General features: G+C 49.8%; 10 protein-coding genes across 10 annotated transcripts; 3 read left to right on the forward strand and 7 right to left on the reverse strand.

Annotated features, from left to right (window-relative positions):
• The first annotated feature begins 994 nt into the window (after positions 1-994).
• K460DRAFT_372021 (uncharacterized protein) lies at positions 995-1973 on the forward strand. Its single transcript, XM_040934470.1, has one exon. The coding sequence runs from the start codon at positions 1142-1144 to the stop codon at positions 1859-1861; it is 720 nt and encodes a 239-aa protein (XP_040782605.1). The 5' UTR covers positions 995-1141; the 3' UTR covers positions 1862-1973.
• A 146-nt stretch (positions 1974-2119) lies between these two features.
• Positions 2120-5001, reverse strand: K460DRAFT_323908 (uncharacterized protein; the record flags this gene model as incomplete). The annotated part of the gene is made up of 2 exons (XM_040930555.1): positions 2120-4429; positions 4493-5001. The coding sequence occupies 2 exons, from the start codon at positions 4999-5001 to the stop codon at positions 2365-2367; spliced, it is 2574 nt and encodes an 857-aa protein (XP_040782606.1). The 3' UTR covers positions 2120-2364.
• A 156-nt stretch (positions 5002-5157) lies between these two features.
• K460DRAFT_421700 (uncharacterized protein) lies at positions 5158-7102 on the reverse strand. The gene is made up of 4 exons (XM_040938158.1): positions 6727-7102; positions 6446-6671; positions 6033-6392; positions 5158-5971 (listed from the first exon to the last, which is right to left on the reverse strand). Exons 1-4 carry the CDS (start codon positions 6822-6824, stop codon positions 5378-5380), a joined length of 1278 nt encoding a protein of 425 aa, XP_040782607.1. The 5' UTR covers positions 6825-7102; the 3' UTR covers positions 5158-5377.
• A 1322-nt stretch (positions 7103-8424) lies between these two features.
• On the reverse strand, positions 8425-10401 carry K460DRAFT_360410 (uncharacterized protein; the record flags this gene model as incomplete). Its single annotated transcript, XM_040932263.1, has 1 exon — positions 8425-10401. The coding sequence occupies one exon, from the start codon at positions 10399-10401 to the stop codon at positions 8425-8427; it is 1977 nt and encodes a 658-aa protein (XP_040782608.1).
• Positions 10402-12261: 1860 nt separating this feature from the next.
• On the reverse strand, positions 12262-13605 carry K460DRAFT_421702 (uncharacterized protein). The gene is made up of 2 exons (XM_040938159.1): positions 13346-13605; positions 12262-13222 (listed from the first exon to the last, which is right to left on the reverse strand). The coding sequence occupies exon 2, from the start codon at positions 13189-13191 to the stop codon at positions 12499-12501; it is 693 nt and encodes a 230-aa protein (XP_040782609.1). The 5' UTR covers positions 13192-13222; positions 13346-13605; the 3' UTR covers positions 12262-12498.
• A 923-nt stretch (positions 13606-14528) lies between these two features.
• K460DRAFT_323918 (uncharacterized protein) lies at positions 14529-15860 on the reverse strand. The gene is made up of 3 exons (XM_040930556.1): positions 15373-15860; positions 14929-15308; positions 14529-14877 (listed from the first exon to the last, which is right to left on the reverse strand). Exons 1-3 carry the CDS (start codon positions 15819-15821, stop codon positions 14597-14599), a joined length of 1110 nt encoding a protein of 369 aa, XP_040782610.1. The 5' UTR covers positions 15822-15860; the 3' UTR covers positions 14529-14596.
• Positions 15861-16097: 237 nt separating this feature from the next.
• Positions 16098-16912, reverse strand: K460DRAFT_372027 (uncharacterized protein). The gene is made up of 3 exons (XM_040934471.1): positions 16798-16912; positions 16598-16743; positions 16098-16547 (listed from the first exon to the last, which is right to left on the reverse strand). The coding sequence occupies exons 1-3, from the start codon at positions 16868-16870 to the stop codon at positions 16407-16409; spliced, it is 360 nt and encodes a 119-aa protein (XP_040782611.1). The 5' UTR covers positions 16871-16912; the 3' UTR covers positions 16098-16406.
• Positions 16913-17524: 612 nt separating this feature from the next.
• K460DRAFT_381539 (mitochondrial carrier) lies at positions 17525-20184 on the forward strand (the record flags this gene model as incomplete). The annotated part of the gene is made up of 6 exons (XM_040935365.1): positions 17525-17887; positions 17941-18611; positions 18698-18746; positions 19270-19385; positions 19573-20073; positions 20127-20184. 6 exons carry the CDS (start codon positions 17525-17527, stop codon positions 20182-20184), a joined length of 1758 nt encoding a protein of 585 aa, XP_040782612.1.
• Positions 19979-21581, reverse strand: K460DRAFT_372031 (GroES-like protein). Its single transcript, XM_040934472.1, has 2 exons — positions 20127-21581; positions 19979-20073 (listed from the first exon to the last, which is right to left on the reverse strand). Exon 1 carries the CDS (start codon positions 21514-21516, stop codon positions 20413-20415), a length of 1104 nt encoding a protein of 367 aa, XP_040782613.1. The 5' UTR covers positions 21517-21581; the 3' UTR covers positions 19979-20073; positions 20127-20412.
• Positions 21582-22137: 556 nt separating this feature from the next.
• K460DRAFT_390262 (uncharacterized protein) lies at positions 22138-24102 on the forward strand. Its single transcript, XM_040935773.1, has 3 exons — positions 22138-22378; positions 22435-23178; positions 23228-24102. Exons 1-3 carry the CDS (start codon positions 22185-22187, stop codon positions 23907-23909), a joined length of 1620 nt encoding a protein of 539 aa, XP_040782614.1. The 5' UTR covers positions 22138-22184; the 3' UTR covers positions 23910-24102.
• The last annotated feature ends 111 nt before the right edge of the window (positions 24103-24213 follow it).

The following is a 24213-nucleotide window of genomic DNA, read 5'->3' on the forward strand; positions in this document are numbered from 1 at the left end:
TGGCTAAGCCGAGACTCTTACTTAGCAACTCCTTTATAGAGCACGCTATAGATTCGTGGGACAATACTGGTCACGTCTGTCGCACCCTGTACATCGTTGCTACCAAATCGCTCGTCAGCTGCTGAAAGCCCGAACTCCTCTGCCTGTCCCGCATCGATTATGAACTAGTTGGAATATTCCGCTTCAAAAAAGAGGTTCACTGTCCACACCTGACCTAGAAGCAGCCAAAGTAGACTCGGCCTACACATTTGGTCAATAGACATCCAACACCGCCATCTTCCAGGCGAGCACTTTCGAGTCGAGCTTTCGGCAACCACTAAAAAGTGTCTAAAAGTACAGATCATCTGGGGCGTTCTACGACCGGCCCAATACGCGAGCGTCTGCTGCGATTACATGCCCAGTATATGTTGTCTCAATAGCCCCACTGTGTGGTGAGAAGCCCCCTGGACGAGTCTAGAATATGACACTCGGTCTGCACGTAGCTAGTCCTCTTCTATAGAGCTTTGAGGAGCTTCAATAGGGAAGAAAACAAGTATTCCATTACAATTACACCTCTTGCATCTCTAGGCCAAGTAAGATTTGGGAATTCACATGGACTTCGTTGGCAGTACGCAGATAACGCAGTTACTTGGTATGATTGACATTGTTCGGAAAGACCGATCGGCTCCGGCTTACTATCCTGGGCGATCTCAAAGGAGGCTGTGAAGTCCAATATTTATTGTGGTTGTAGTAAGCACGAATGAGGCGGTGTAAGTGATGTCACCAAATGACGATGAGCAGAGCCACTTCGTTCGTGTCTTACGTTTGTCTCCGACTTGCAACTCGATACTGCGGCTCTGCAGGATCGCGGAGATCCACTTATTATCGCCGGGTGTTTCTATTCGTGTCGGATCGACAGTACAGGAAGGAGGCCTAGCATGGCATTGTCACACGCTGTTGTGACCTACGCGTCGTTTGTACGAGTCATCCACTACGTTGCCCGAACCGTGGTTGAGTTTGAAAGGTATATAAATTTCCTCTCATTCTTATTCCTTACTTCCACTATCAGCTCCTTTACGCATTCGCTTCGCAACCTTTCAAGTATCAATCAAAGATTTTTCCACACAAACTATTCAATTCAGATATATATTCTTTCATAACAATGAAGTCCGCCGCCGCTCTTATCACCGCTACGGTACTTGCCTCAACATCCTACGCCGCAACCGTCACATTGGAGACTACCAAGTGCATAAGCGCCAATACGCCTCTCTTGAAATTCGACATTGAGATCGGAACTTCTAAGCCCGTCGCCAAAGATCTTCCTTCCGTCTGCGGCCTCCGTATTGTCTCCGCCTCGAACGCTATCGACGTGAAGACCATCCAATGTCAAGCCTTCCGCGATACCGAGGGTGCCCAGCCCGGCTCTGCAGTCTTCACATTTGACGAGCCCGCTTTAATCGCCACAAACCCAATCCAAGAGAAATCGATCATTTGTACTATTTCATCCTTGCCTAGCGCCGTTGTCGTCGAACGCCGTCAAGTCAATAACAGCACTGCATCGTCGGTTAGCTCGATCTCGAGCGCTGCCTCGAGAACAGCTCAGTCTACGGTGGTCATCACTTCGACAGCCTCCACTACTCAGAGCTCGGCTGCGGGGGAATCGAAGAGCTCAGAGGCTCCGTCTACTATTGTTAGGACCATTGTTGCGTCTACGGGTTCCGAACTACCCACTTCGAGCGGCAATGCTACAGTGCCGAGTAACACGGGTCGACCGAGTGCGACACAGAGCGGTGACAAGCCAGCAGAATCAACCGGTGCTGCAGGAACGATCGGATTGGGTGTTGGTGTGGTAGCTGCTGCTTTCGCAGCGTTGCTGCTTTAGGATGTGTTTTCGATAGGAAATTGCGTTGTTGGAAAGGATACAGGGACCTAGAGTGATTTGCATGTTTTGCGGCATTTGGATGGTGTTTATTTTTTTTAGATATTCTCCATAGGTTAATAATGATTATAATTGATAAAAAGAACCGTGGTTTTTATTACCTTTCCGTTTTAAACTATACTTCACCACTGTCTCACACAGCAATTAGAGTAACCTACTTCTAAGTATTGTCACGCAAATATAAGTGAGATGCATATTAAAACGAGGCTATTCAGGGTAAAGATCTGAGCGGGTACGATCTGGCGAGACTAAAAACTCATACTGTCGTCTTAGTACAATTTTTGGCTAGACTGCTTTGTGAGTTGAATAGGTGCCGAAGGCATTAGGGAGAAAAGGCAAGAACAACAGAGCTGGCAGGTCTACCGAGTGGACTAGAACTGTGAATTCGACCCTTGAATTGAACGCGAGAGCGGACCAGATATCAGATCTAGCATCTCTGCAAGCTCTCAACTCACGACCCTAACCTCCGCAGCAACCGCCGCACAAAGTTCTACGTTCACACCCGCCCCTGAGAGCACGTGTATCCAAAGCCTCTGGGTATCGCTCAAGCGATCATTCTCACTCTTAACTTCCGCAAATTTGACCTCTCCCAGCTTCTCTTCCTCTCCTGGCATTCTCCAAAGAAATAGATCGGGAACCCCACCGCCTCTCTGCCCATACTCCTGCGCCATGACTTTACACACCATTGCCAACGCCTCGCCATCGAAGCAGCGCGTGATTTCGAGAAGGTCAAAAATGTCGAATGTCCAGTCTAAGCCAACAACGCATGTTCGTCGTTCGTGGTGCTCGTCGTAGACCTTTTGCACGATTGTTGTTGCGTCGCCATTTGATATTTCATTTAGGCGGGCGTTGATTTCCGAAATGCGGGAGGGATAGAAGGCGTCTGTATGCAGGTCTAATGGACATGTCTGGTATGGAGTCTGGAAGACGTTGGGAATGTACGTGAATAGGATGTCGAAGAAGAGATATGCAAAAAGAGTGCGAACGATACCACCTTCGCTATGGTAGCCTTTCCAACCTTGATTACGATAGTGCGAGAGGCACATAGCTTCGACGGAGCATTCACCGCCTTCGCGTGGATCGATCCAGATAGTTTTTCCGCCCCGCTTTCCGGGGTTGGGATGTGGTGAACTGTTTCGCCGTGATAAGGAAAGTGTCTCTCGCTCAATACGGATGCCTTCCATGGTGACTTCAACAGGTTTTGTGAGATGAACATGTCCAAAATCGTGCTGCGCGCGTTTTGAGATGTTCAGCGACTTCTCAAGCTTAATGATGCGCTTTTGGAGGTCATAGTGATGGATAATATGCACAAGATTATCTTGTAAGCCTTCTTCACAAGTCTGCAAGGCGATGCGTTTCCAATGTCTCTTCTGTCGCTCTCGATCTCTCTTCCCAGCGTCGGTAAGCGCGGCCATGTAGTGTTCTTCGAGAAGTGCTTTACGCTGATACCAAGCTCCACGGCGAGAATGATGGAAGAGCCGCTGGTGCAAGAGTTCGGTCAAAAGCTCGTGCTCATGCATGTGCTCCTTCCGACGTCTAAGAACCTCTAAAGCCTTGTGTATGATACGTGTGTAGACCCATGCTGGCGATAAGCGGCGTAAATACGAGCCTTCACCGCTATGATATACACTTTCCTCCTTTTGTCGTTCTTCTTGGACGAGCGCTTGCCAGCGAGGATACACTTCCTCGAAGGTATCTAAAATTTCTTGAAGCCCTTTCTCAGTTGGTCTTCCGTTGAACTCCAGAATGCTATCTATTCGAAATTGCGTCCGGATTGAAGCCTCGAACTCCAAGAGCAAGGCACGCGAGGCGAATATATTGGCCGACCGTGAGACAATGTAATCCGGGAAGTTACGACGAGCTATTTTAGCGAGGATGATAGTGGTGAGCGACTTCTCGGTCCATTCCGTTGAGCGGTAGAACACGAGATGAACGCGTTCAAAGAGTTTAAGTGTAGCTAAGGAAAGTCGTATACAAGGACCAGTCTTGTTCATGATCTTACGAGTAAAGTGTGCATCCCGGTTCGCATCGTCGGAGAGATCTTCCACTGGCAAAACTTCAACTTCTGGGGTTTCTGGCCTAGATCCAGAAGCAGAGGATCGTCTCGACATCTCGGAGTCCGATCGCTTTAGACCGACATAACCTAATCCAGCTTGTTTCTGACTCGTTCGGCGTAGTGCCCGGAGGAGCTCCCTCTTGTTCTTTCCTTGGATCTTGACATCTTTCGCAAGTACCTTTAGTTCATCAAGACGCAATAGCGATGAAGCTTCTTCGAGGGTAGTTATCTCTTCCTCTGATTTATCCGCGAATGTGAACGCGGAATCTAATGTAGTTCCAACTGGAGCGTCCAGCTCACCAGGATATGAAGCGGCTTCGGCAGAAGATGCTGGTAGATCATACGTGCGCTGTAATGTCTCGGCTGTAGCGTCGAGATCTGAGATGTCGCTGTGGTAGCCAAGACTGTTTATACGGTGCCATGCGGAGGTTTTGCGTAGGAAAAGGCGTACGTAGCTACAAGAAGAGGATACTATCAGTCGCAAGCATATTAGGCAAGGTTTATGAGTCGAGGCTTACAGATATTGCGCGTCGTAAATCAAGTCTCTCCAAATCCTGAACACTTCGGTCTCAGCCTCGTCGAACAGATGGCTTTCTTCTTCGAGTACCGTATCCAATGCTAGGTTGAATGCATCCACATATAAGGAGCTCTTACCCCTCACCCATGCCCTTTTCTCCAGGCGCTCCTCTACACCTACTGTACTATCTTCTTGCGACGCCTTAAACGCCTCGTATTCTTCGATAGCCTCCTCGCCCGTTTTGACTGGCGGTAGCGCGCTTTCTAGATTGGTCTTGTGCTCTTTCTCCTCTTCTTGGATTTCTGAATCATCATCCTCTATGTCAGAGTCTAGAATTTCGCGTTTGGCGGACTTCCGCGGAGTTGGTGGCGGTTTCTTTGGGCTGTCGCCAGTCTTCTGGCGCTTAGCGGGGCGGTCTTTGTCGCCGTCAAAATTCGTGGATTTCGGGTGTTTAATAAATCGCGTAATCATTTGATTATGTTTCGAAGGACTCTGGGGGTTGAGAGTCATTGTTGTTGAACATCAAAGCAGAAGACCCTCGATGATGCGACCTTTACTAAAGCGGGACGCGTCTGCCATGATCGCGGTGTCACGAGTATGCTAGTCCCAACTTAGACTAACCGGCTTGAGTGAAGCACACACCTGGACTACTGTAGTCGACACTATCTCAAATTTCCTGTTTAATTTGACACCCAAAGCCAAAAGCCAGTCCTTCTTGCCGGGAAACAACAGTTTTGCGCAAGTATCTTCAAAAGCCGATATAGAGCATCGATCGGAAAGCGTCTGGCATCTAATCACCTAATCGCATTCTTTTAAAGCATAACATGCACTCATAAGAAGGTACCGCTAAATATAATTGAGCGCTCAATGGCATTAGTGAGCTTCATCACCTCCTCCCAACAACTACTCCCTCTGGCCCCTCAATCTTCACTACTCTCGACTGCCCCGCTTCCATCTTCGACCCATCCCAACTATCTCTGTGTATTTCAACCTTCGTATCGACTTGCACTTCCATGACATCCAATTGCTTCCAGCCGTTGGTCGCCTCATTCAGCGCCCGCTCATCACTATCCTGACTTGGTCTCCCCAAGATCGTAATACTCATAAACGGATTCGCCCTCTCATCAGCCTTCGATTTCTCATTCGAATGTAGACTCTGTACATCCGATTGATCATAACTCACACCCAGCTCGATTTCGTCCGATTCGAGGTTTGTGGATGTGCGTACGCGGCTACGCGGACCTTTCGATAGATTTCCATACTGAGACCCGTACCCATATTTCGGTGTTTTTGAAGCACCAGTGATATAGCTGTTCGAATGATCACGTAGGACTCGGATGTGTTCACGCAAGAGGGGCCAGATCCCAGGTAGGTTGGCGACATAAACAGCAACGGAGGCTTCGCGTGTGTACCACAGCATATATGCGGTATCATAGACGTCGGAAAGGTTATAAACTTTCGTTAAGATGGCTGCGATAATCTTGCAAAGTCATATTAGTATATATGAGCTTGAGCTGTAAGTAAGGAATATGGAGACGTACGACGAAGGTACCCATGCTGAACAGCAAGCCTAGCCCGAGCTTTTGTTTGAGTGGAAGAGATAGCGCGACGACGATGGGAATCGGAATGGCTATAATCAGCAAGTCGCTACTGAGATTGAAGCAAGCCTGAACTATCGCAAAGTGTTCGAGGGTCGTGCATTGAGGATTCGAGGGTGGCATGCCCCAGTATCCTCTGAAAGGCCGGCATGCAGCGAAGAAAGCGATCTGTACCGCGACCCAGCCGACTATAACCCACGCTGCGGCGAAACGGATCCATTTGATATGTCTTGTTCCTGAAGCCATACGCGCCAACATGAAAAGCATGCATGCTTTGAGTGTCCAGATAACATTCAGCATGCACTATGCATCGTCAGTCGCAAAGTATGTGAAGCCTTAGTGGGATCTCTACGAACCTGCTCTGAGACGATGACAATCTTGGATCCTTTTATCCGCTCCTCAATGTCTTCTTGTGTGAACGAAGAGAACTGCTCTGGTGGAAACAGATTGCTGCCACCTCCCGTCGCAATAACATTTAAACAAACTACAAGGCCCGTATAGAATAGAGGTACGGCTGTAATCATAATCCAATCGTCTGCTGCGAATTGGCTCAGGCTTCGTACTCGACGCCATCGTGCGAACCTTGAAAGAGGAATCAGCCTGGTAGGAGAGAATAAAGAACATTAGGGCAACACACGTTCGCGTACATATTATGAACATTCCAATGCCGTACAATGTCCATGACTGACTCGCGAGTTGCCTTTGGAAGCTTTTTTCGAAGCCTTGCGAGACCATAGCTGTCGATGTAAAGACATGCAACCGTGTCCAGGGGCGTTCGAGGAAATGGGAAGCTCTTCAAGGTATAGCACTAAACATAATATCGCTGATCATATACTGTTTGTTGAAGCAGTAGTAGGATAAACCACTCTGGTCCGTGATGAAGCTGCCTAAGAGTGGCTGAGTATAAAACGCGCGCAAATAATAGGCATTTCAAGAATGAAGCCAAAGTATAAGTATCATGAGAAACAAGGATACCGATACAAGAAATGACCGTTACTACATCCAAGACCCAGGAGATTGGCCATATCTGATCAGCGACGGCTCGCTTCTCCTGGCCTCATAGAAAAGCGCAACTAGTGCCTCCTGCATAATATGGGCCCATCTCGTCGGCTCGCCCAAATCGTCAGCAACGTGGAGGGCGTCCATTAATCGGTTAGCAGCGAATTTTTGACCCTTCTAGGTTAAATCATATAGTCAAGGTGACGGGACGATAGGACTTATCTGACAGGCCGCGGACATAGAAGATTCTATTGGTATGCACATCCACCGCTAAGACGCGTGTGCCTTAACGATGCGTGGGATGGAGCAGCCACCAGAAAGCCACCAAGCGCGTGGGATATGGTCCTCGTTCCATAGCCTCGCGGGCGCTTCCAGCCGCAAAGTCAGTGTCCAATATACGTACTGCGAAGAGGGTAGTGCATGGGCACGTTAGAACATAGGCTTTCAGACACATTCTCTTGAACAGCTGCCGAAGACGATTTGTTTTGATGATTCCCTGTTACCCCGTATATTTCTTCTGTGGTTAGTCCAGGCTAAGCACATGGGGTGGATGATAGTAAAAGATAAGAAGTGCCCATGTCGAGTCAGCATCCCTGTTCTCGATCATCTAAGACTTTATAGGGACATATAGTGTACGCGATTAGGTGGTTTGATCGGAGAGTTTTCCTCAGAATACGAAGCATCCTCCGGGTGCAAGGTGGCACTTTTAGGGACCGCGGAAATATCAAAAGACGTGGCTTCGGCAGGTACCTATTCAACACACGCAATGGCGCAAGCTCAGGCCACGCAAGTGTTCAATCAGCGTAGCGAGACCTCTAGGACAGAGTTAACGCCGCTCGATTCCACTACCACGGCTCGATTACTGGCATCCACGGATGTACCTTCGACAGCAATCGACGAGCTTCGCTGTCGCACCTACTTTATCCATCGACGCAAGCATAAAAGATGCCGCGTCCCGGCTTATCTCTTACAAGTATCACGAGTTTCCTATTCCATGATTTATGTGATGGCACAGAATGACTTTGATCGTTCTCGGATTAGATACCAAATTCTGTATTTCAAAAAATGTACCGCGAGACGTACGTGAACACATGTATCTGTCTACAGAATCGTCGTCTAGATGCAGCTAGTTTCTACCATCAGACACCTCAGCGTAAGAACCGGGGAACGAATAGAGACCGACAATACAGGACCAAGCCCACGAATAGTGGACAAACATTAAAAGGAGACGCCCAATGTAATCAGGCTAGAGACAGCTAAATGTGCGCGCTAATGGAGCAGTAAATGCAAAACGAAAAAGGACGGTAGAAAATATTGAAAACAAAGCTCCCACCCTTTACAGAGCCCAACTACCCTTTCTGACCGCAGTGCCACGACCACCGACGAAGAACTCATCTTCAGCCATGTTGGGGTGTTGTCTCGCCCACTCTTGGATGTATATTCGTAGCGCGCGCCATCGCATGCACGTTTCCTCGGTGATTGCGCGGTCGGTGAGATTACCATCTTTCCCAAGTCGAATATAACCTCGGGACTCTGCGAGGTAATCGTCCTGCCTTAGCTCGAAGACTGAGATCTTCGAGATCTTCGACAGCTCTGTATCAAACGGACGGGCCATCGAAGGGTACCCGAGAGACAAGTAGTTGTAAACCTGTGTAACGAAATCGTCGCCGAAGTCCTCTGTAATAGTCTGTTCGATAGCGAGCTTCTCATCGATGCCGGAGAAGTCAGTCGCGATACCGTAGGTGGATGTTGGTGGTGTTGGAGGCAGTAAGCTCCTTGAAGGAGTCGGGCAGGGTGAGAAAGGATTGGGCTTCTCATTATAAGGAGTAAGAAGGCCAGTAGGTCCTCGAGGAGACTTCTCTCCGCCATTTACACAGAAACCACCCCATAGGCCATGAGTACTTGAACCCCGACTGTTGGCATTGGACCAAAGAGGTGGCGTCTGGCTTGTCTGTTTGCCATTGCCCCGCCCGCACCATAGACTTTCTCCCTTCTCGGCAGCTTTTGACTGCTCCGAGAGGTAGCACATGGCGGTACGGACAGCATCACATCCTTGTGTGGGATCAAAACGCGATGGCTCAGGGGACGTGCATCGTGGAAACTTGATTTCCTCGCCGAGCATCGGAGGACGGGCACCCTTTCGCATACGCTCCAACTCCGGATCCTTTGCAAGCTTTTTGGCTGTGGCAGTGTCTAGGAACCCGGCTGGGTTCCCAAAAGGATTATAGGCCGGCTTCGTTTGCTCTTTTTGCTTGCTAGAAGGAGCTTCTTGCTTCTCTTTTCCCTTTTCTGGCTCTTGCTTCTCCTGATGTCTCCGCATGGCCTCTAGTTCCCAATTGACCTCTGTAAATGATGACCGCTCTCCGTGTTTCGCCTCATCGATAGACATTTCTGTATCTTCCACATCATGATCAACATAATGGTCTACAGGCTCATGGTAATCGTCATTTGGAAACGCAGCCATCGCCTGTTCGCGCAGCTGCTTCTCGGCGGCTTTAGCGGCCAACTCAAGCAAGTAGCCAGAAAACCTGTCGTCCACACTCTCTCGTCTTCGCGTGGCTTCTTTGTACATGAATGAGTGATCAGAGGTAACTGACGGTGATGTAGTAGGTGATGACGGGCTTGAAGCCTCTGATTCGGAGGATTCAATGGGATCCAGATCGGGTACGCGAAATGAATGCTGAGATGAACTGAAGTAGGACCGCCGCCTTGACAAAGGAGATGCATTGCGCTGTATCTCTAAGAACAGTGGGTTTTGAGGTAGATCCAGAATGGGTGTATTCGTTGGTGGAGTTGGCGGAATGCCTAAAATTCGTGCTCTCCTAGGGCTGATGATGTTGTCGGGAGTCGCCTCAGTCTTGTCCGAAGGGAGAATAGCTGGAGTAATGTCACCCGCCTTGCGAGATCGCTGAGCGGTCTCTATCAACTGAGGCGTGAACTTCTTAGGTGGCCGCTGCGAATTGGGCTTGCGATTGCTGCTAGTCATAGTCTCCATTGGCTCAGGTTTGAACCTTCTTGGGCTGCTCGGAGACGTTTGCTCCTGCCATTCTTCAGCAAATTTTTTACGACTACTCCGCGAACAGGTCTCTATAGGTTCAGGCGCAAAGCGACGATTGGTCTTCTTTGTCGTCTCGACGGGTTCCGGCACAAATTTGCGTTGTGTTTTCTTGATGGTCTCAATTGGCTCAGGAGCGAATCTTCGAACTAGTTTTGGTTTCACTACCTGCTTTTCCTGAGGCCGGTCTTTAGACGACTTGGTACTCGTCTCGATAGGCTCGACCTTGAACCGCCGTGGAGGTGTTGCCGATGCCATATTGTGATGGTCCCAACACTTCACAATAGATAGCCTTTATGTGAGCTCTGACGCCCAAGCTAGGTATGCTCCTAACGGGACTGATGTCGCCAGTCGTGTAGCATTCGTCGGTCGCCCGGAAAGACTAGTGCTACACCACACCAAGACTGTATCTGGGGTGCGGATGCGCACGCGAAAGCGGGGAAATATGATCGGGAGTTTTCGGACGATATCTGATTCCTTGCTGATGGCCGCGTTGATGGAAGCCGGGCAGACTTGAGCACATGCAGCCCTCCTTGTCGTAGACCTCGCCGTGTCCGCTGCTGCACGATGCAGGCTTGATTCGGTGTAGGAAGGAGCCGGGTGTACTATGATGGATTCGAGTCGTTCGTAGAGCTCAAGGGCAATCGTGTGGGCTGCAGGAGTGTCAGTCGCGTGCACATGTCGATATCAGACGGATGTCTGGATGCTCACCCGTCCCCGTATCTCGATTCCCATTCAGCCAGACATTTTTCGAACAGCAGAAAGAGGTTAAAGGAGAGATTGCCGGGAATCATGTGAAATCCCCACGATGTCGATTTGCGGCTTAACGGATTGGCTTGTGGTGCAGGATGACGTAGAATGAAGCAGATCGCTTTGACAGCCCGGGGGGCTACCAGGGGATTGCGAATGGGGGTGAAATGTGAAACGTGTCAAGCGGACTGTTATCAGTGTTTGGCCGGCAGTGGAATGACGTTTGCGCGGTCCTTGGTTGAGAGAGAGAGGTGCAACGAGTTTACCGTATGACCTGATGTTTCTTGTTGGGGCAGGGATACGCAACGATCAGATCCTAACCCTAACTTGCCCTGCCTTCCAGAGCAGATCCTTGTAAGACCAGAAAATCAAATTTGGGTGTTTAATGCGCTACTCCAGAGTCTATATTTATAGCGCATATAACAGCAAAGGGGTCATGAAGTCCCAACGCATCAAGGCCATCAAGTAGCGGTAAGATAACACGCATCCAAGAGACGAAAGCACAGCGCGCTCGACGGTGGAGGAGTCGGCCCAACCAAGGAGGCCAGTCAGCAGCTAGAGTATCTCCCGCCAACTTCATTCGCCCAAAGACGTGCGGCGGGGAGGCGGACAGGACTGACTGTGTGGGTCCATGACAGAGGCCAACATCTGAAAGCTGGAGACGCGAAAAGACGGCACAGTTTGATGACCTGGGGGGGCGGATCTGCGTTCTCCACGATTCCAAGCCTACCCACATACAGCACGACGACAACAACGCTTTGCATCCCTTATCCACCCGTTCTCCTCTGAACGTTGCTCAAAGCGGCCAGCTGAGAGTTTTGGTCTTTGGGCTTGCCCACGACGCGTCATTCGTCGCTCAGGAGCCAGCAGAAGGCCCATCCATACGAATGGCGCCGCAAACTCAATCTCCACTGGCAGCTGCGATAATTACCTCAGCTTTGACCAGTCCGTGTGTGCATTGATGCGTGTCGACTGGTCCTTTGAAAGCAAACTTCTCGTTTACTCCCGTAGGATGCGGAATTACCCCACAAGCCAACCTCTGATCTACTACGATAAAATCATGGGATGGTGTGGGGGATGTTCGTATGACTACAGCGACATCCACGGAGTATGGGGGCTGTCTGATGCGAAATCTACAATTGGGCACGTCTGCCACCGTTCCTCTTCTCCCATATAAATGTCTCCCGGTTTCTCCCCTCAGCCCTGCTTAGCTCCATCGCCTCATCAAGGTGATGCCAATATTCTACATTAATCGAACCGTTAAGCATAGGGAAATCAATACACAAGTGCAGCGCCTGCGCCCAGCTGCAAGGTAAGAGCACCGAGAGCCCCTGCCCGTGCATCGGTAAAGATTGACAAATAAGTCAAGCTTGTTCACACCTCTTTTTTATGTACAAATGCTATCAAAACTTAGCCGACCTTCGAGAACGTACATAACCCTGAACGCCAGAACGCCTCAAATATCCGAGCAATTTGCCTACCAGCACCAGAAACATGAGTTTATTCTGACTCTCATCCAACACACTGACTAATATAGAACACCACCAAGTCCACCACCCCAACCAATGCCGAATGACTCTACGAAAAGCACAGTCCAACCTGCGTTCAGAAGGCCATCCTGTCTCTAGGAATCTGACTTCGCCTCATCTCTCCCATGACATCCAAGTACAATATCTCGTCCTGGAGTACCATAGGAGAGAATGTATGTCCTCGACAATGTTCGTCTTGCGGACTAAGACGAAGGGGTGTCTCCAGGAAATAATACGCCGGAGGGAACCGAGTCATTGGAATTCCCATCATTATATAGTCGAATCCTGGAACTGGCGATCTGTTGCCAGCGCTTCCACCGCTTGAAGCTACAGTGCTGTGATCTCCTGTGGCACATGGTTCAACCTCTAGACTTTCAGACCTGCCATCGTAATCCTGGGGCGAATGAGAGTGAATAGAACAGTCCTCGCATTCGCTAGGAGAACCGCTGACTAGCACTACGACTCCCGTGTCTCCATCATCAAGACTTTCATGGAGCAATAGGCCCGCTTGCTGATACGCCTCGTGGTTCTCTACTTCCTCATTTGGCAATTCTATCATCGGGCTCTCTTCATCATCGGTATCAACCAATGTTGACACGGTCTCATCGTCGCTTCCTCCACCATCACTTTCGTCCTCGCCAGGTTCCTCACAGCCCCATCCGCAACGATAGCCACAATTCATCCGTTTCCACTGGGGTGGCCGATCCGGCGATACTGCCTGTGGCCTCGGCTGGTTTGTAGGATCATTGGGCTCATGATGGTGGAACATGGCGAAGGCTGTGAACGGAGACGAGATGTCACTGATGAGATGTCAGCATCTTGGCATACGATAGGACCGGCATAGTCAACATCACGATTCGCGACAAAGGGGTAACAGAACAACACTTCAAGAAATCATGTCACAGCGAACAGCATGTGCTTACCTCTAACAAATAGAGAAGAACAATGAGCCAAATTTACGAAGTTGGATGAGGATGGACACGCTGTTGAGAAACTCTGGGCAATGCTTTTTGTTTCGTAGTCACTGAATACGAGGGCGACCACCTGTGGAGTACACGCGCTGATGTTACAGACCAATTGAACGTACGAAGTCCGAAAGTCGGATGCTGGGAGGGATAAGAAATGATAACTACATTGGAATAACGAGCAGACTTATGTATACAGCAAAAGAGGGGGTGTCAGTCCTGGGCAATGACAAAACCGGTGGCACAGGACTCGTGCTCATCAACCCTAGAGACACGTCGCTTGTTGAAAGCTAACGTTGTCGCCGAAATGCCCTTTCAACACGTTACTGGACGCGAAATCAGGCTTATGCTGCAGCCTGCGTCACATGGAGAGCCAATGCTTCCCCGCTTTTCCAAAATCTCCATTGCTCCAGTGCTCGATTTCGACACCGCCAATATAACGTGAAGTGTAGACCCTCGAATATCCTTTCGGCTTAAGCATCAGGCATCGTAGACCGGAGAATTTACAGTTGCCGAAGGTAACCGCTGAACTTCCTTTTCCTTTTCCAGCCCAAGATCTGCTTATCCCACCCACGTCGGATCTATTTCCATCAGCCTTGGTGACGTTTTACGGCTATGACACCACAGCAACTCTGATGCCTCAGGAACGATCACTTGTTGTGCCATCCCTAATAGGCTCACCGGTGTTCACCCATGACTCCCTTTCGACGGGGTTAGGTCGCCGGTGAGCGCCATGATCTGGCCTGAATGTTGACAACGTATCATAGGTTAAAGTGGCGGATTCCAAGAGACACCATTGGCCGCTTCACTTATTTGACGATTGGATCGCAACGTCCCATAACGTCTACCACTTTTCTTTCAAGTAACCCATTTTCCACACGTGTACCACCTTCACTTCGAATGGTAACCTAATATGGAGTCGGGCGTATTCTTAGGAATGCTTTCTTCCATCTATGGTAAGTCTGAAGGTGTTGTTGATGTTTTAGAAAATGCCATCGGAGGCGAGATCGTACTTGTAACAACGATTCCTAGCATATGTAGCAGTAGGTATATGCCAATGATGCAATATCTTCATCAAATCATAAACAGTGCGATACGACACTCCCACTATCAGGAGCTTCAGGCAAGGCACATTTGAGAGAAAAGAAGCATAATTTTGAATTAAAAAGAGCTCAGCAGTAGGGGTATCTAAAACTCAAAAACACAACATCATAGCTCATCAAATCCACGCAACCGCTCGTCATCTTCTAATAGAGGATTAGCAACTGATGTTTCGATACTTGATGTCGCTATCTTTGGCGTTGATCCTATGATGGCCTCTTTCGCTATATCTGGTATCGGCGCGTCCATAATTTTGGCCCTGGAAGCAAAGTCGAGCGAAGTCTTCTGGTCTTTGGGGATATGAATTGGTTTGAACTGGTGGAAGAGGACTAGAGCGAATATCAAGGCGGTGATGGTACCGAGTATGCCCCAGAAGATGCGAAGACGACCTGTTTAAAAATATTAGTTCTTTGTTGAAAAAAAGGATCAAATGACCATACGTGTGTTCTTAGCCTCCCACTGTGCTTCACTTTTCGCCTTGGAATCAACATGCTCTTTCGCCTTCGTAAGTCGCGTCGTTAATAGCTCTGCCTTCTCCCTCCCCGATTTGATCCGCTCTTCTAGTCCATTGACCTGCTCTTGCTGGGCCTTGAAGTCACCAAAGCCTTCGAACTGCCCTTCTACATGTTCGATCAGTTCCTTTGTATCCGTTTCAAAGTTATCATGCAGCTCCTTCGTCAAGCCAGAAAGCTCTTGTAGACTCCCGATAGTCTGTCGGAGGACAGATAGCTTCTCGAGGATAGAGTAATATGTATCGTCGAGGCGGCGGGATGTCTTGAGGGACTGATCGGAAAGAGATTGGAGGGCACTGCGGAGGTCTCTGTATGCTATGTTAGACAGCCATAGACATTGCAGGCACTCGACTACGGAGACGATGTACGTACCGTTCCCTAGCTTCAACCCTCTTTGCCTCTTTCTCCACATCTTCCGCTCGGAGTGGCCTCCGAGGTGGCATCATGAACGCCCCATCACCATCCTCCTTTGCAATCGCATTACCGTCGGCCTGACCCGTTGCAACACTACCTTTGCGACTATGGCTCGGGCTGGTCTCTTTACTACCTCTTGTCTGCCTTAGCAAGTCGCCGAAGCTCGTCGGAGGCTCTATCTGCAGAGCAGACTGCACAGCTTCTTTCGCTGCATGACGCCTGCTTGAGCTATGCCGCTCTTGGTCGTCATGTTGGTGATGATGCCGGTGCGACTTGTGCTTGTGTAGATGTGACTTCTTGTTCGGGTCGTGATTTGAAACTATGCGTGTCCCGGACTTGGTGTGATAGAGATTTGGGCGCAAAGAGGAATTGGCGAGGCCTGCATGGAGATGCAGCTGGCCATCCATATCATGGTGGTAGTGAGGAAGTGGAGCGCAGGAGCCGTTGTTGCGGAGCTTGTGGTCACTCCCATGTGTCGTCACTGGCCTGATAAAGAGCGCTAACCGAGTTTGGAACTGCACTGCTACCTGGACCCCGGGGCCACCCGTGGACGGCAAGAGACACTAGTCAAGCTCTTCGTTTGGTCTGTCCCTTGGTATTGTTCAGGTGATGAGTTATTGACCTCGTATTCGAGAATCTAGTGCACAAACCGTTGACTGAAATGCAGAGACTATGTTGCAATGTGCCGAAGTTTCGCAAAGAATATGTTACTTGTAGAGTTGACTATCTGATCTCTGATTGTATTGTACATTCGAAGAATGTATAAGTTTTGCATCGAGATTAAGTCTCTCTGAAGCTCCGAGTATCAGTGTAAACCAGCCGACTCCATCGAAGCTCCGCGCCTTGAGCACTCTGCATCCAGGCTACCCTTCGTATGGTGAGTACCTATATCAGGTACCACCCGGTTCATGTGGGTGTCTTTCCTCTCGAAGCGGCATTTTCTTGCCTGGATCTTCTCAGTCTGGGCAATTATGTCCCTTCAGAAACAGTGCTCAAGATTTCAACATCTTGTTCCGCTTCTCTCTCCTCTTCAAGCGCTCGACACGCTTCTTGTGCATTTTCTCCTCCATCTTCGCAAACCGTTCTCGCTCCTCCTTTGCCGCGCGTTTTGTCTTGATGGCATCGACTCGTAGCTAGGCCTTGGTCAGTTTCCATTCGTCTGCATACAAGTCGTCGCGCATACTTGTTTGTCGGCTGCCTTCTCCGCCTTCATCTCCTTCTCCTTGGCCTTGACAGCTGCAAGTGCCCTATCAGCCGCTGCGCGCTTTTCGTATGTTGTCTGATTTGATCGAGGTCGGAAAGCGGTCTTGTTGTCGTGCCATTGCTTGCCTTTGAAGTAGTTAGATCATGCTGGTTGCGAGATGTTCCAAAGTGTGCGCATACCGTTCTTCTTCATGCCCTTGATGGCGCTTACCGCGGAAGCCGCAGGGGCGTCGGTCTCTACTGTGTTGGACATGTTGTGGTGCTGAGCTGTCGAGTGGATCCCGCGGTGCTGAAGATCTCGAACACTCTGCCGCCGAGAGAAAAGTTCAGCCGGTATCGATAGCCAGGGAAGCTAACGCCCCTTCGAGCGCGGGGGCCTTGCGGCAATGCATCTCTCAGATCTGATAAGATTAAAACCAGACTTTCGGATATCAATGAGCCTTTTTGCTCGTCACACGCAATCCTTTCACAGTATTACCTTGACTTGCAAGCGCTGCGCGCCTTCCACTCTTTGCTACAACGGTCCCTTCTCCGATACTACGCAGGGTTGTTTCGCAGCTAAGGAAAATTTTACCTTGCCTTCTGCACCACATTGGGCGCCATCTTGTCCTGGTGCATTCATCCTTTCCGCCAAAAGTCGCACATCCTGCGGCCCGTTGCGTGCTACACTGCAAACTATCCCCCGTGACACTTTCCTTCCGAGCTTGCTCCACTTACCATCTCACAAATATCCTACACTCGGCCCTACTCATGGAACCTGTTCCATAACATCCAGCCACGCGCTCTCCTCGCCGCCAACTCTATTCAACTCCACTCTGCGCAGAGTACCATGACCACCTCCTCATAACAACTATTTAACCGCACCGAACTGTACATACGTTCATAAAGCTTCACACGCCTTGCCTCTATGGAAGCACACAAGAGCCCGGTGTCGGCGGTGGGGGGAAGAGGCAAGCTGCCCAACCCAGTGATCGTGGAAGAGGGGCGAAGCACTACTGCAGCAGCACACATGGCCGGACAAGGCGAGGAAGCCGTGAAAGATATCATATGTGGCTCAGCAGCCGGAGTTGTTGGAAAGTACATCGAGTACCCGTTCGATACGGTCAAGGTTCGCCTACAGTCGCAACCCGACAGCCTACCCTTACGATACGCCGGTCCGTTAGATTGCTTCAAGAAGTCACTCCAGCGAGATGGTTTCATCGGGATATATAGAGGAATAAGTGCGCCTCTAGTGGGCGCTGCGGTTGAGACGAGCACCTTGTTCTTCAGTGTGAGTGCAGATGGCTTGCTGAAGACTTTAGCACGACGCTGACCTACTCGTAGTACCGCCTAGCTTGTGATGCTTTGAAGGCATCAGGTGTCTATCCTGAATTGAAGCGACACCCCGAAAGAGATCTCCCATATTCAGGCATGCTGTATTGCGGAATGGTAGCTGGAGCCATAACATCCCTCTTCCTCACACCAATTGAACTTGTCAAATGCAAAGTGCAAGTCCCTATAGAGACCCCGAATGGCGTCCTTCCAGCACCAGGCATTCTAGGCACTATTGCGTCAATTTACCGTCACCAAGGCATCTTGGGCTACTGGCATGGGCAATTTGGCACTTTTATTCGCGAAACTGGGGGCGGTGCAGCATGGTTTGGCGGATATGAAGGCATGAAAATGCTCTTTAAAGATTTGAACAAGTCAAGTACTGATGAGGGACTACCTGTCTGGCAGCGCATGGTGTCGGGTGCCGTTGCTGGTGCAGCCTACAACTTCATGTTTTACCCCGCGGATACCATCAAGTCTAGGATGCAGACAGAAGACATCAGGCAATTAACAGGCGGCAAGTCAACCTTCGGTGCGGTAGGAAAAGCGCTTTGGAAGCAACACGGGATCAAGGGCATGTATCGTGGATGCGGCATCACGGTCGGCAGGGCGATACCCAGTTCAGCGTTCATCTTCACGGTGTTTGAAGAGCTGAAGAAGCACTGGCCTGATCGGGGGGCGGAGTAGAGCATTTACACCAAGGGAATTTGGATGGCGAGACATAGATTTTTTCAAGCATGTTTTCGGAGCATGGAGTTTAAATATGGAGTACATACGGAAAAGCACAGCATGGAACAGCGGCACAGAGATACCAGGTAGTACGAGATTCAGGATAGATTTATGAGTTTAACAAGGAAACTCTGTTTGAGCATAGAAGACCAAGCGCAACGCAATGATAAGCACATGGGAAAACGCGGCCTTGTCTTCACATGTGAAGGATGAAGATCCCTGCCGTTCTCTGGTGGCTAGTGTGAGTGCTCTAACGTGGGGAAGCTGCGACCGGCAATGTGACGCGAGCCGAGGATCAATCCATCACCATTGCGCGACTGCGACTCTGCGGTCCAACACAACACCCGATTATCTTCGTGTTCTCCGACCCAGCCTCATGATTCGCGGCTTGTGATTTAGTACTTCTTTTTATTCCACGATTACTCCCTCCCTACCTCGTTGCGACCGTGATAGGTAGCAACAAGCGTCATAGCACTCGCGCGTACCGAGGCTCGCCGAAACTACTTTCTCGCAAGCAACTAGACACACGTTGACGCTATGGAGAGTTTACATGCGCTCGAGGTACGAGACAACTTGTGTATGGGGTTAGAAAAAGCGACTGACGGTTGACAGGCTGCGCTTGAGAAGATCGTCCTAGACCCCAAATACCATGACATTCTTACGCTGGTGAAAGGTGTGAGGAATGGCATCGTGTATGGGAGTAAAGTGCGCTTTCCGCATGCGCTTGTGTATGTATTCGCTTTCGAGCGCTGATGGCCAGGATTTTAACTGACTTATACATTTAGGATGATATTCCTCTTCCGCTCCGGATCGTGCGTACTCCCAATCTCAATCCGCCATCCCCTCCCCATCCCTTTCATTCCCCATTTCACCTCTCCCAATCAAGCAGTCACAACGACTAACGACATCGTGTAGTTTGCGCTCAAAATCTATCCTAGTCTATAAAGCCACACGCCAACACGCGCGAAACCTAGGCCTCTTCGCCCTCGTCTACAAATCCGCCATGCTCTTCCTCAAACATACTTCCCCCACGGGCAAAGAAAGACACTACGATGCATTCCTTGCCGGCCTACTCGGTGGCTACACAGTCTTCGGCCGCACAATCCACAACTCCGTATCTCAGCAAATTGTCATCTACGTAGCCGCACGGGTATGCTTAGCATTAGCGAAGCTCGCTGTGCAAACTAGACATCCAAGCGGTGCGGCAGTAGACAGGGGGGCTATAGGACATGGGCATGGGCATATGAAAGCTGGGGGAGGGGGGTGGGAGTTAGTGGGTAACGGGGAGATGAGGAGGGCGATGGTAAGGAATGGGTGGCCAGTCTTCGCGAGTTTGAGTTGGGCGATGGTAATGTATATCTTTCGGTGGCATCCTGAGAGTGTTCAGAGCAGTTTGAGGAGTAGTATGAGCTATATGTGAGTAGACTGACGAGGGTTTGAGTTTAGGATATCTACTAACCGTGGGACAGTTACGTACAGTCGGACCATTGGGATTCGCTACGGACGCTACTTTGGCATAACAAATAAAGGATCGGACGGATACAAAGAGAGAGAAGAACGCTCGGCGTTACAGGAGAATATCTAAGCTTCATGTGCATGATTATTTTGTTAGCATGACCGGAGTGGATTTCGAGCACTTTCACAAGTACTTTCCATCGAGTGTGGTCGCTTTTTGTCTAGCTAAAGCGTAATAGACTAGAGAGGTCAATCGATACACAAGACACCCACATAATTTCCTTGGTCTTGCATGAGTGTCTAGATACCATAACGAGCAGCCAGATCGGCATCAACAAGAAACAACATCTTCCCTTTGACCACACTTCCATCAATAAGGAGCTCATGTGCCTTCACCGCCTCACTTAGCCGCAACAGCTTCGCAACGACCGGTTCCAACTTTCCACTTCTTACCTTGTCCATAATGGCATAAAGATCCTCCAGACCATTATTCTTAGCGTATCCGGTATCAAGCTGATAGAAGCTTGTGCGCGGCAATGATTGAGTTCGCTCTCCAAGGAAGTCTTCAACATCTCTGTGCATCCGGCTCCCATCCGCCGCAATCTCTCCCATAACACCAAACACAATAACCTTCCCCACATCGTTCTTTGTCGCAGCAAGACTCTTCTGCAAACTCTCTTCGCTACACAGACCATCGTAAGCAACATCTACGCCTTCTCCATTGGTAAGCCCGCGGACTTGCTCAGCAATATCGGGAGCATTGCGGTCAATGGGCGCCACGCCGAGGGAGCGGAGGTAGTCGAACTTGGAGGGCGAACACGTCCCAATCATCTGGATATTCATATTGAAAGAAGTGACGAGCTGCGCAACAGCCGTCCCGAGGCCGCCGCTCGCAGAACCGATCAAGATGCTTGACCCAGGAGGGAGGTGCACGCCGCTGTGTTTGAGCATGCCCCATGCGGTCATGTAGTTGAGTGGCAGAGCAGTGATCTTAACCGGGTCATCGGTGCGATTGATCTTTATCAGATTCGTATGCGGCAATACGATGTGGGTTGCGTGTGCACCAAACATAGATAGTGAGGTGACCCAGTCCCCAATCGTCAAGCCGCTCTCTTTAGGTACCGAGTCGCCCAAGGTGATGACTTCGCCGACAAGGTCGTAGCCTGTTGTGAAGCCGGGTTCGCGCGCTATGGGATGCGGATACCCGCCTGCTCGCTGGATGTTGTCGACGCCAGCAATGCCAGCCACGATGATGCGGACAAGCACTTTGTCATCTGAAAGCTCGGAGTTGAAGTCAAACGTTTCCCATTTCAGCACCGAGGGGGTGCCGAATTTAGTAACTATCCAGCGGCCTGGTTGGGAGGGCGTGGGGCTGGTGTTTGTCGTGGGTAAGGCTGTAGACATGATTCAAGATGATGCTTGACGAGGTCGAGCGAATAGATAGAGTCAAGGTTGATGTGGATGAGGTGGGGAATGGTTGGATGGATATCGAACATGCTGATTGACTACGGAGGGGAATATATACTTATTGAACTCACATGTTAATCGCTCAAGATATGGCTTTGATTGAAAGTACGCCCTGAACATATTTCTAAGCACTAGTTGTTGTGCGAAGAAGTTGGTACGATTGCTCGTACTAGCGTTAGCGTGCTGACTACATAGGCACTGTTGTTCCACGTTCAGAGTCCCCAAAGGATGCGGCTTATCCTTTGGAAGAGGATAGGTATGACTTTTTCCCCTCCCTCGTAGTTTTAGCTATAATTGGCGGTGCGGCCCGGCCAGGTTTACGCTTTGGGGCCTGATTAGCCCCCAAGATATCAGATTGTACCTAGCTGTAAAGCTAATAGGGGTTTCTTTGCACTTAATTTGGCGCGCCAAGGCTAGCCTTACGAACCTTGATTCGCGGTACTCACCTTACCCCAGCATACGCCCCGTTAGGCCTCCAAAAGGCGGCTGACAAGTTAATATATAGCACAACAAAAACCTTAATCTTCAAAGATGTCGCGCGCTCTCTGTCTCTTTCTTCCCAACTTTGTTAGTTTGCTTTCCCTTCCTTCTCGTCATATCTCAGTATGCGCTGGCGATTGGGTTACCTAGCGTACTTTGCGAGTCAATTTATTTGGGGTTCAAATGCAGCAGAATGCAGGCCACTCACAGTTTCACTTCCCTTCAAGAGTAATGTGCTAGCCAACCGCGCAGAGGCTCGCGGTGTATCATTTAAGATTGGCAGGCCAAACGCCCAAACAATAGCTTTGTTACCCAGCGCGTCAGTCCTGATTCAACGCATTACTCCCACGACGCACGACTTACGTGATAATTTAGTTCGTATAATGATACGTACATGTATGGCACAAATGGCTTCTGCGCCGCGAACACAACGCTCGAAAAATGTACTTCATACCGAGGCGGCCTTTACGATAGCGCGCTGTCGGAGGGGAGCAAAACGGGGACATCAATCAAGCATATCTGGGATGACGCAACCGCAAAGTGGACTACCGACGATGTAGTCCTGCAAGAAGAGATAGAGAAGGGCATTACATTGCAGCTTCCCCAATTCGACTTTGGTGTTCGCGTCAGCTCAGCTCATGCATACGTAAACAAAGGCGAATTGGGATTAGGGATGAACTCTACTTTCCTGAACGCGCTGGCATCCACACAGAGGATCGCATCGAAGACGTACTCGTTCTTCTGGGGCACCGACACCGCCATCTCGGACAAACTACGCAATGGCTCGCTCACCCTCGGAGGCTATGATCAAGCTCTCATTGGTGACTTCCCGAACACTACAACGACGTTTACCCGCAACCAGTGGCGGTGTCGCGAAGGCATGGTCGTGGAATTGACTAGTCTCAGCTTGCAGTCCGTAAGTGGAGGAACCCAGAACATCCTAGAGGGATCAGAGAAACTGCAGGCGTGCGTCGTGCCAACAATTTCGAGTGTGCTCACTTTGCCCGCCAAATATTGGGACAAAATGGCCAAGATGATGGGCGTCGAGCCATCTCCCTTCAACAACGGCACTAGCAGCGAGTTGTTCTACCGCATAGCTTCCGTCAAGCCTGAGAACGAGTACGTTAGACTTCATCCTGCTATCAGGACCATGACTAAAGTGTAGTAGAATGTTTAGCGGCAACCTATCAATAACGATAAATAATGCCATCAACGTAACAATCCGGAACGAGCAGCTCATCTTCGATGAACCGTACATTGCATCCAACGGTTTGATATCGCGCAACCAGGACTGGAAGAACATCCCCATCGTTCAATATACAGACACAAATCAGAATATGCCGCGGCTAGGGGGTATGTTCTTGTCGTCGGCGTATCTGATGGTCAACCACGATAAGAACGAGTTCACAATCTCGCCAGTACAAGAAGAACCTGCTGTGCCGAAGGTGGTAGCTATTAGTACTGCAAGTAGGTGCGATACAGCTGTAGAAGGTGGAACATCTGCCGCTGCAAAGGGTTCAAGCGGGATATCAGGAGGGGTAATTGCAGGCATCGTTGTCGGTGTCGTAGCTGCCATCGGCATCATGGCTGCTATCGCTTTCATGGTCTGGCGACGGAAGAGAGTGGCTCCAGCACCGAAGAGCCCGGTATATGAAATAGCTGATGAGGGAGGAATGATTGCTGAAAAACATGGCTACAGTACATCAGAAATGTACGCGGGGCAGCCTGTGGGAGAGGTTAGCGGGGAGTCACGAGCTTATGCTGTGGAATTGGATGGGAATAGTAGACCGTCCGAAGTGCCAGCACATGGAGTGGAAGGAGAGAGTTGGATAGATGATCGAAGGCGATAATATGGAGTTGGTCAACGAAGTAGAAAGTTGAAGCGATAATGATACCCTGATCCTACACGAAAGCACTGCTAACATGACCTGACCGCACTTTGTCAGCGCTTATAGTCACACTACGTCCATCGATAGCGTGTGTCAGGATTTGACACAGAAGTAGCTATAGTTTTCGATGATCACAATAAGCTTAACCGCACGGCAAACTGGCAATTTTGATGATGTTTGTTTATTTTGTCCGTGAAGTACAACTCCACAGTATGCTAATCCTTATGCTTGACCAACGCCTATACCGCGCCATGAGCCATATATG

Source organism: Cucurbitaria berberidis, assembly GCF_010015615.1.
Source record: "Cucurbitaria berberidis CBS 394.84 unplaced genomic scaffold K460scaffold_8, whole genome shotgun sequence".
Lineage (NCBI taxonomy): Eukaryota > Fungi > Ascomycota > Dothideomycetes > Pleosporales > Cucurbitariaceae > Cucurbitaria > Cucurbitaria berberidis.